Below are 11851 nucleotides of genomic sequence, written 5' to 3'. Positions count from 1 at the left end.
GTCCACATAGTTGGGATTGGGGTCGGCCCCTCACACCTCTCCATTGGTTCTCTACTCCATGCCGGCATGTTGCATTCACATCTTGGAGAACCGAGTGGTCTATTTCTTAAAATCATTTGTATTAAGAAACTTTTTCATGTTTATTGATAATGTATATTCGCAGAAACGTGGCAAAACACTAACACTTAACTACTTTTCTATCAAACGTTAAGTCTTTGAGCTGGTATTTAATATGCTTAACATTGAACCAACATAATAGAATAAATTAGTCAAACTTTTCAGAAGAGGCCTAATTTAAAGTATGAAGCATCTGAATAAAATTATTTTTCTCAAACATTATTTCAAGTGTATATGTATATAATTATGTCTCAAGTAATGTGAAAAGTTATACTTTTAAAAATAAAAGGTGTTCTCAACTGCACAATCCAATGCAGTAGTCATTAGCCACATGTTGCTATTCTAATTATGAATGTGTTAAAATGAGATAAATTTTAAAGTACAGGTCCTCAATTGAATAAATTACATTTCAAGTGCTCAACAGCGCCATCTGTCTAGTAGCTACATTATGGGACAAGGTAAACTTATAGACTATTTCTATCAATTCTTATCTAGAATTTTTTTTGGAAATATGAAGTGTTTACTTTTGGATGGTTTTGTTTCTGATCCAGAGAACATTTCAGATACCAAAAAATACAAATTAAAAACCTCAAATCTACCAATATAATGTATGGTATTATATTACTTCCATATTAGCTTTATTACTAATAATTTGCAAAATTATTTACAAAACTGAATGGTAAAACCATAGACTCTTAGATGAATTCGCCTAAGTAACTCAGGTCAAAATTCTCTTCTCTTGCATGGAAAGTTTTGGGATTTGAATTTATCTACTTTTTAAGACCATTCTTGGGCTGTACTAAACATATAAAGATATACAGAGAAACACTGCCATTTTATTAAGCTAAAGTCGGCTAATACAGAAAATGATTCAGTGAACACTTTTACAATAAATCTTCTCTATCTTATTTTTATAAAACCAGGTAATCAGTTAGAGAACACAATTTTAATACAGATCTTCTATATCTTATTTTTATAAAACTAGACTATTTTACCAATACTCTAAAACTTAAATTTTCAAAATATTTATCATATGCATTTGTTCTACAAGTTGGTCACAGAAATAACAAGTCCTCTCATGAGTCAAAAAAAATACTACAGCTTGTCAATTTTCACACAAACAATATTGTTTGATACTACTTTCTATGACTCGGACATGACTTAATGGCGAGTGAGTGACAATAACAGTAAGAAGTGATTTCAGTCATGGGTCTCCAGCTTATCGCCATAATTAAACTCTGAACTCTCACAAACAGTGGTAATGACTTTTTGAACAATAATTAAGGATGCTATAAATGAATGCAATTGAATATATTTAAGAGATTGAAAGAGTCAAACAGCAAAATATTTCTTAAACACAAGCAAGATTTTCTACATCTGAGACATTCAAGAGCTTTCTAGTAAGTAAGTGCCTATAAGCCAAATGGAGCTACTTTTTCAAGTTTCAGCTAAACCTGCCTGATCTTTAAGGCTACTTTCTTAAAAATAAATTTCTCATCATTTTCATGTAAATTTTTAAGTACTTATTTATATACAACTAGTTACGACTATCAGAAAAACAAGGTAAAACTTTAAAATGTTTTAGAAACTCACAATAACCCTTGTATCTACAGATTCCTATTACTTATAATGAACTATTTTTAAATTTAAATGAATTCAGTAGAACCTGTCTACTGAAGTAATTCCTTTGGTGATGTGCATACCTCCATGATAAAATATTATCAAAGAATACTGTTCTCCTCAGGAGTAAATCAAAAGAATAGTTCTCTCGAAAGCTTAGCTCAAACCATGTGATGCCAATCCTACGGTTCCTTTATTGGTGGATGTATAACTAAGCCGACCTGGAGGTTTTGATGATATGTAAACCATATCTCTCCTAGGAAGCAGCAGAGTTTATGATTTAAGTGACAAACACTTAAAGTGTCTACTCTATGTATTCAGTATGCAAGTTACTCCGCCCACATCACTCTTCCTCCCCTCTGATACTATGGCTCCTCACCTGATCACCTTGATTTGCTTCATAGATAAACTGGTGCCCTGTCTCTGAGTTAAATGTGCCACTCTCCATTCAAACAGCAATGAAAACAAACACATGTTTAAAGTACTGTCCCATCACTCTACTCCTGTGATGAAATATTATACATCTTCCTAACAAGCTAATTTTGGAATTATAACTTTAGATACTTGCAGAATAATGCAATCAGGATTTTTTAGAAGCAGGGACATAACATACTAAATTACTTCAATCAGTTACGTCAGAATCTTCGGAAGAATCAGTGTCTGGAAGTGGCTGTAAGCCCCATGCGGTCTTCTTGATGTGGTATCTAATATTGCGGATACAGGAATTCATAGCTTTGACACACTCTTTCCAGTCATATCCGGATTCCTCGAGTTCAAAAGTCGGAAAGGTTTCCTGGAGAAACTCTGGAGGTAAAGTCACAAAACATAAGTTAAAATAATTTCTCAAAGAAACTAGTGTATTCAACCTTAATTCTGTAGATGTGTCTATAATAAGGGTCATTAGACTTTACTTAAAACCCATGGATTACAAAGGATAATATGAAATATCATCATGCTTAAATCCCAATAAAACAACAAAATCTCCAATGATCGTGCTACAGATTAGACTAGAAATTCTCCACTACTTTCGGGACCCAATGTAAACTTTTCTTATTGTTAAATTCATAACAATGCATCGAGGTTTTTCATTATAGCTGATAGAGGTATGTATCCTTTCATACTTTTAGAGGCAAGATGCTAGAACTTACAAAATTTTTTGTACCGCTTGGTTTATCTCTGACAATAAGAATGAGGCCTTTTGGTCTCCCAGTTAGAGGAAAGCTACAAGGGATGGAGATATAGCAATGTAACTCAAAGAGAAAGTGGAAAGTCAAATGGGAAAAATGAGGAAAAGAGATGCTAGGAGAAGAGCAAGCTGCCCTTGGGTAGTATATCAGTTAAATTCCTCAATATCTAAGTACCTTGAGCTGTTAGTTAAGATCTGCTGACCACTAGAAGCCAGCATTCATTGATGCTATTAATCAAGTTTGTTTGTTATTTAATGCTTAATAGACTGGTAAACCAGGACAATGCCACAAACAAGGCATATATCTAAGTTTTTTAGCAAGACACATTATAAAGTTAGAAGGCTTTTTCATACCCAACTACTAAATTAATGGAGCAACCGTAGCCTGGAAATAGGCTTTACTTGTATGTTACTGGACTTAGGCACTATGTTGCTGAACATTTTTATTAACAAAAAGTAAGTTATGGAAAGCAGGTTTGTTGCATCTGCCCCTCAAATATAGGGCAGAAGACTAAATTTCTGGAAAATAAAAGTAACACCTGCAAAGTTCTCAACCGTCTGCAACAAGAAGCCTAAATTTGGTGTGTCTCATACATGCTCTCTGAAACTCCAGAGGTCTCTTTGGGAAGATTCCAGTTGGGCCAATGAGAAATGACACACTCTGTAGTCCCCACTTGGGGGCTTATGTTTATGTTGCACATAGGCATGTAAAGGGCTTTTGAAAAAAAAGCACAGAAAAACACAAAAACATGTAACTTCACAGTGGCTGACAAACAACCTTCCTAATTCCATGACCATTTAATAGTTTCCCATGCTGTAGTGACCCCCCCCCAACCATAAAATTATTTTCGTGGATACTTCATAAATGTAATATGATATTACATTCATAAATGTAATTTTGCTGTTATGAATCGGGCAACCCCTGTGAAAGGATCGTTCGACCCCCAAAGGGGTCATGACCCACAGGTTGAAAATCACAGAGCTAAAGCCTTGGTGGGGTCATAAATGGGAACAGTAGAGGGCATAAGGCAAGAGAAGAGCAGGATTACAGATCATCTGAAAACATTCAAAATATTATTATTACCTGAAACATAGAAGCCCTGGTGGTGTAGTAGTTACACATTGGGTTTCTAAATGAAAATATCCTGGCTTGGGTTTTATATTATCACTAATTTTTATATGGTGAATGCCATCTTAGGCAGCCTTAACTTACGTTAAAGAAACAAGAGTATGATTATTCATTGACTTGTAGACACACTTCTTTATGATCTTATTCATTGACCTGTAGACATGCTTCAGTGTCTACAAAATGCAAAATGTGTTCCATTAGCCCAGAATTTAAGATCATGAAGAATCTGGCTATTTATATCAACATCTGCTCAAGGAAATGGAGATACTTAACTGTAAATGTCTAAGACTTGCAGAGGAAAAGTTGGGTAGAACTCTTACTTTCCAATTATCGTGCTTCCATGGGGAAGGATCTCCAAAGTGAGAAATTTTAAAAGCTTGGGTATGTATGATTCAAAAGTAAATGACAGGTATCTTTCTACCTGCTTGATTCTAGTGGCTGTTTCTCATTTGGTTCTGAACTTGATGGGGTGGTAGTGGTATTACTTATTCCTCTTAACACTCTAGCTGAAAGTAGTACTAAACCCACAACAATGGAGCTGTTTGTAAAGATTTAAGGCTCATCTTTCTCCTGCAACACAGGTAATGGGATTTGAAGTGCCAGCCTTGCAGTTAGCAGCCCAGGGCTAACCCGTTAACAGGGCTCCTTACTCACTACCGAGTTAATTCTGATACACATAGCAATCCTATAAAACAAAATAGAACTGCCCCTCTGTTTCCAAGACTGAATCTTTACAGGAGCAGACCACCTCATGTTTTTCCCTCTGAGTGACTAGTGGGTTCAAACTGCTGACCTTGCAGTTAGCAGTTCACCAAGTAACCCACCAGCATTCCTCCAAGGCCCCTTAGCAGGAATAGTTGTCTTAAATACTTGAAGGTTGACGTGTGAAAAGTGATTGGATTTACTCTAGTTTAAGAGTGACTTGGACAAATACATATCATGTGAGAGGTAAATCCTTAATCAAATGAAGAAATAACTTTCCCCTGAATTAGATCGTTTTGAAAATGTAATTCATCTGTCTTGAGTGCCTATCTGTGGCAGTGTTCTTGCTAAGGAGAGGTGACTCTCTTTTATGGTGAGATAGCAATTCCTGCTCTGGGTGTGAAGTTGTCATAGAGGACCTGTAAGTACTTCCTATCACTAAGATATGACAGTTCTGTTTTATATAGGAACAGGGGTTGTGAAGAGTAAGGATTGGTTGATAATTGCAAATATACAGCCAACTGATTTGCTCCATACAAGCTATTCTCTAAAGATCTCTTAAATGATACTGATCTTTCATCAGAGCAATAGCTACTGGATATACTTATCTTTGACTATTAACTTCTAGAACAGTTTCTCCTAAAAACAAACTCTTACTCACTGCCATCGACTTGATTCTAACAGTGAGCCTATAGAACAGAGTAGAACTTCCCCTGTTGGTTTCTGAAACTGTAACTCTACAGGAGTATAAGGCCTCATTTTTCTCCTGTGTAGTGGATTATGGTCTTCAACTACTTACCTTATGGTTAGCTTCCACTGAGTAACCACTATGCAACCAGGGCTCCTTCAACATACTTACAGGATAAGAAATATTAGAATAGAAAAATAAACTAGTTTATTCATGCAATAGGATACCAATTAGCTATGGAAACGCATGAACCAGTAGACTTCAAAAACATTAATAACTGAAAAGTTGTAAAAGTATACATACTATATATCCCCACTGATGTGAATAAAAACTATGATAATGTTATGTATGAATCTACTAACATCTATAACAAAAGTATAAAATATACATAGGAATGACATATAAAACTCCAGGACTATGATTACTTATAGAGGAGGGGAAAGGGATGATGGAATAAAGTTATAATTATATCAGTAATGCTTTGTTATTTAAAAGCAGAGCAAAGCAGCACAAAATGTTAAATCCTCAGTTCTATAATGCATAGAGGACAGGTGTTTATTAAATTACTATATAGTTTTCTGTATTTTTTGTCTGTTTGTAACGAAACAATACTTTCAAGAAATCCTATTATGAGGCTTATAGTCAAGTCTTCCTACTAGTGCAGAGGTATCTTCACATCTCTGGTCATCCAGTCTTTGCTTTGACTCTTGTACTTCTCCAAGTTCATTTGGGCCTTTCAGTAAAGTAAAACAGGCGTTCTTGTCAGCTTCTACTTCTTAGGCATGGCTCTACCCCATTCCCAGGAAGTGGGAAGCAATGACTCTACCATATAAATAATGCACGATTGCCCTTCTCAAAGGATTATAATGTTGAATCATATGGGGAAACTGTAAAAATACACCTTATTTTACTTGTGAAACACATGCTGAGTATTTTTTACTAGAAAAGACATCTTGCTTTTTTATGACTCAACTAGGGACAATATAGAATAGCAATTTTGCCAACTTTTAAGGAATTAATCTACTCCAGATATTAAGTAACTATAAAAGTCACCTTTTCATCTTCATTAAAACTTTTAATTAGAAAAATGCTATTTCTTCTGAATTGGATATACATTGTTTTGTTTTACCATAAGGCTGAATTGAGTTTTGAGTTGTTTGGTTTGGTTTGGTTTTGCCAGAGGTAAGAGCTCAGTGATAATCAAATTGCAAATTGTAACCAGATTGGGATTCAAATTACACGTTATGAAACCAGTGACAACTACTTTTAAAAAGAAATTCAATAAAATGGACAACATTGGAATGAAAACCTTAGTGAAAAAGTCTTGTTTCTAAAATGTTTGCTTTATTTGTGTGGTAGTTATATAATCTGTTGTCAATTTGAGAGGATTAAGAGTGAAGGGGTGGAGTTGAAATTGTCAATCAGGTGGCAGCTTGATGACCTCATTTGGAGGTGCTAAGGAGATACATAGCTCGCTTGAGGTGGGGACACACGCTCACTCCCTGGGAGACAATGCAGCTGACAAGGCTTGTGGAGCTATGCTAGTGCTCTGAGCTGGAGGAGCCACATCGAGACCCCTGCCAGTGCTCAGATGCTTACAATGCCACTGGATCCACAAGACTTCCCACCCACTGGCCTGTGATCTCTCTGAATTCAGCATCATTGCATGTGTTTGGTGAGTCGGAAGAGGACTTTATAGATTGGTATCGGACATATGGGCTAATATCGGACTTATCGACTTTATCTGGACTGGGCTGGGATGTTTTCTCAATATTCAATTGCTCTTGTATATAAAACTCTTTCTCATATACATATGAGTGTCTATGAATTTGTTCCTCTAGTCAACTGAGACTAACACAGTTTGTTTTTAAAATCTCTCTCATCCTCATGCGAAGTCCCATGTACACATACTGTCACAACATAAAATCTGTTCCTTATTGCAGGCTGCAATAAAGAGAAAATTTTAAATCAAGTGGGTTCGATGACAGCAAGTACTTACAAAGGGAGCTGTACGGCAGGTTTCTCAAAGTTAATCTGAAACACAAGTGTTGCTCAAATGTGTTGGATATGAATATGTGTGACATGAAGGGAGGGACCAAAGGGGAAGGGAACTAAGATCAGACTAGGGCTCAGAACTTTGTTGGGTACTATACAGATACAAGTAAGAAATAGTGTTTCCTACTTTGTTACATTAAAGATTTTGCAGAATTAGGTTTTAAAGCTTCATTACTTTGCATATGCCCTAGGTATAAAGAATACATTATGCTAATATGCACAAGACAAAAGAAAGTACTAAATGAATATGCTATGCTACTTTTGACACTTTTTGTAAACTGACAAAAGCCCTTCAGCTTTGACCTCAATAAGGTAGTTTCCTTCCCAAATCCTAGCAATCCACAGCAGGGAGCCTTTCCTGTCTAACAATGTCATTCAGGACAGCACAATTAGCCCTGAGGCCCCAAATGCAAAGAGCAGTTCAACTCATGAACTCATTCCTTGTTATACCTTGCTGACTTTTTCAAAGAGCTCTAGCTCACCTCTGAATTCATTTTTCCTTTCTTCTCCACCATAATTTGCTTTTATTTAGCCTCCCACACTCTATATAATAACAAACCTCGGATAGCACTAATCCGGTTGGGGTCGAGGGCAAACAAGCCAAAGTTAATACAGCCATAGACATTACACCACAGCAGGTCTTCCTCTGGGAACAGGATGCGAATGAGGTATCTGGCTGACAGATCTGGGCGAGTCTTTCTTCTTGCCACATCAAGTACTGACTGTGGCAGTTTTATACCTCTACAAGGACAACCAACAAATCCTAGAAGTGAAAAAAAAAGAAAGAAAGATTACCTTTGTGGGAGGTGTTAAATTGGCATCTTGGGTCAAGTTTTTTAAAGGGCTATAACAAAAAAACTTACCTTTCTGAATTATTAGGCTCAGAAATCTGAGAGGTTAAAAAATCTTAAAGCCTCAAGTTTGTAGTGTATTCTGCAACCACATGCAAAATGAGACTGGATCACTGCTAATATAATTATATGGGCTTCAATTGTTCAAAGGAGGAGGACTTACTATTCTGCACCTTTTAGATTGTAATAAATCTTAAAATAATGTCTAGCAATAAATTCTAATTTTAAATGAATTATTTTCCTAATTATAAGAAAGTTGCTTCCCATGGTAAGGGTATTTATGTGTCCACAGGAAAAGGAGCGAGAGACCAGACCTCATCCCGGAACACCAAGCCTTGAGGGCAACATACTGGCATGGAACAGCGAACTAACAGAGGACGACAGGGCCAGGCCCAAGCCAAGCTATGTTGATTGCCTCACCAGAAGAATGTAATGCAGAGGTTAGCACTGAAGATATAGCCTGGGAAGAGTGGCGGCTCTGTCCAGACCACACCCGCGCAAACTAAGAGGGAGAGAGAGAGTGGACCTCATCATGGCCCACCAAGCCCTGAGGAAGGCATCCCTGCTCGGAGCAGCCAATGCACAGAAAGGGCCGTAGGGCCTGCGGCTCTACCAGGAGACACGCCAAAGAGAATGCAACAGGGCAGCAAGAAGAGCAAAGTAACGAAGTTCCTGAGGAATCCTGAAAATAGGGGATTTCTGACTCAGGGGACCCGATTAGAAAACATTCTTAAGGGTCAGCAGACAGACGTGGACATTTCATAGGCTTTTTGTTTTGTTTTGCTGCAGCTGCTATGTCTATCTATATGTCTATATGGCTAGGTCTATCTATATAAGATAGGTAGGACAAACAATCCCAAGGGGAAAACAAAGGACCAGCAGTTCCAGGGGGCTATGGGAGAGGAGGGGGTGGGGAAGGGGAGTGGGGAGTCAACAAACTCAGGTATAAGGGAACAACAAGAGATCTCAAATTGATGGCAAGGAGGGTGTAGAATGCCTGGTGCAGTTTGATGAAGTGCAATGTATCCGAAAGGAATTACTGAGAGGCGAATGCAGGGCAAGCATGATAGTGGAACTGAAGGAAGGTGAAAGGAAATAAGAGGTATAGCTATAGGAATGCATATATGTAAATATATTAATTTATAATGATATGGATATAGGTCAATGTACATATATTTATATGTTAAGCATTAAGATAGCAGACAGAAATTTGAACCTCTACTCAAGGCCTCCCTAAACACAAGAACACTTTGTTCTAAATACCTGGTACTCTTTTGATACTCACCTTCCTGACATGATCACATGACAAAATGGGTGCATGAGCAAATGTGGTGAGAAAGCAGCTGGTGCCAGGCTATCAAAAGATATAGCATCTGGGATCTTAAAGGGTTGAAGTTAAATGAGCGGCCATCTAGCAAGGAACCAAGAAAGCCCACATGGAAGAAACACAACAGCCTGTGTGATCATGAGGTGTTGACAGGATCAGGTATCAAAAGATCCAAAACAAACACTTACATCAATGTGAAAGAGGAAGTCAGAGTGGAGACACAAAGCCCATCTGTAAACAATTGGATATCCCCTCACTTCCTGCGAGACATCCCTGAGAAGTCACATGGACCTACCCTAATGCAGCCCCGGGTTCTGGAGCAGCCACGTAGAGACCCTGGCCAGCTCTGAGAAGCTTACCCGCTCACTAATTCGGCTTTCTTCCTGCAGTTGGCGTCAATGCTTGTGTTTTATGAGATTGAGGAGGATTTTGTGGAAATCAGTGTCAGACATAGGGGCTAATGTTGGACTTACAAACTTGGACAGCACTGGGTTGGGATGTTTTCTTAGTGTACACTTACCCTATATAAAAATCTCACATATATACAGTTTCTGTGGATTTGTCTCCATAGTTTACCCAGACTAACACATATTACCACAATCAGTTTTAGAACATTTTCTTCTTTCTTGTACTCATTGCTATTATCTTCCCATTTTCCCCAACCTCCCCTGCCACCCCCCCAAGAAACCATTAATTATGTTATTGTCTCTATATATTTACCTATCTCTGGATTTCATATGCAGAAAAGTTTTTTAAATTAACAATAAAAATGTAAAACAGAAAAACCAATCAAAAAGAAAGCAGAAAGTAGTATTAAAATCAATTTTAAATGGGTCAAAGAGGAGCTCAAACTTTTACCCTAACTGCATCTTAGTAATCCACTTTCCAATGCACTCTGCATGATAGCAAGGCGAGTCACATCCCTGATCTATGATCACCAGGGGATTCACCAGAGGCTTAATCCAAGAGTATTTCCCCTTTATTTTTCTTAACTGACACAATCTTTAAATAGGAGCTGACTCATTTTTGAGATTGTACTCAGAATGGTAAACACAGGATAAAGTTTTGCTATGTTTTTCTATCTCAGGGGCCACTCATCAATGATAGGAGAACCCCAGCAAAGGGGAGGTTGTGGGTTGGGAAGCATGAGTTGTAGGTGGCATGTGACCTACTGAACCACTGCCACTTGACACAGAGGAAAGGTGAATATGCCAGCAGGTCCTAGAAATGTGATCCATGAATTCATCCAAGAGTTATTTTCTGAACACCTGGATAAGCCCTCCCTCCCCCCCAACTGCTTTCACCTTCTTCCACCTGTAGCTCCTCCTGTTTTCCCGGCTGAGGAAAGTACCTAACCATTGCACACTCTTGGTCAACTGAGTCTCCAGAAGTCAAAATGGCAAGCTCAACTCAACACTAAAAGCTGTTACTTCAGAACTACGTATTTTCTATTTCATTAACTCACTAATCCTTTCAAAACCAAATTATTTTCTGCTTTGAATCTTTTGTTGATTTCATGTGTTTTCAGCAATGGAAAGCAAGCTAAAAGCAATGGGATTAGGTAATGTGAATTTTGATAGTTATGTGAGACACATGGATTGTTATACAACTATGTAGAACACATATGCCCAAAGCAGACGTTGGGGATATTCGTGCTAGAATAAGGTCCATTTCTTCATATTCAGTCAGTTACACAAATCATTGCCAGGTACAAGCACATAGTACAACTGGAATAACAGCTTCCCAAGCTTCCCAAGAAACCTGAGAGGCTGAAAATGTTTATTGGTTCATATGTATCCTATAGGTAACAAGAGTATTAATGTAGGGTATTAAAGGATTTCAACTTTTTAGTGTGAAAAGTTTCCAACATACAAAAAGGGTGAGAACAGTACAATGACCCCTTGGCATGTATTACCAATATGCAACATTTGTTATCCAGAGAAATTTATTTAAAGCTACCTCCGGGCAAGGACACCTGAGATTGTGGCCTTTAAATACACTTCTTATTTAGAACTGAAGCCCCTCCCAGAGATCAACTTTCAGCCACATAAAAGACAGGCCTACAACCAATGAAACACACAATATTCCTCTGGTTCCTTGAGGCTTCCTCATTCCCCATTATCATGACCCCAGTCCTGCCTTTAACTGCGGGCTAAGCCCCGAGCATGTACACAGT

General features: G+C 37.8%; 1 protein-coding gene across 1 annotated transcript in view; it reads right to left on the bottom strand.

Annotated features, from left to right (window-relative positions):
- Positions 1-933: 933 nt before the first annotated feature.
- The window catches only part of BEND2 (BEN domain containing 2), a 66295-nt gene continuing 55377 nt past the window's right edge, over positions 934-11851 (bottom strand). The window contains exons 12-13 of the mRNA XM_045290679.1: positions 8057-8260; positions 934-2541 (exon numbers count right to left, since the gene is read on the bottom strand). Of these exons, the coding sequence (XP_045146614.1) occupies positions 2360-2541; positions 8057-8260 (386 nt within the window). The 3' untranslated portion in view covers positions 934-2359. The remainder of the gene's footprint in view (positions 2542-8056; positions 8261-11851) is intronic.

Source organism: Echinops telfairi, unplaced genomic scaffold, assembly GCF_000313985.2.
Source record: "Echinops telfairi isolate 266 unplaced genomic scaffold, ASM31398v2 ScPeMD7_53;HRSCAF=182, whole genome shotgun sequence".
Taxonomy (NCBI): domain Eukaryota; kingdom Metazoa; phylum Chordata; class Mammalia; order Afrosoricida; family Tenrecidae; genus Echinops; species Echinops telfairi.
Note: the sequence above shows the minus strand (reverse complement) of the source record. Positions and strands in the feature narration are given on the sequence as shown.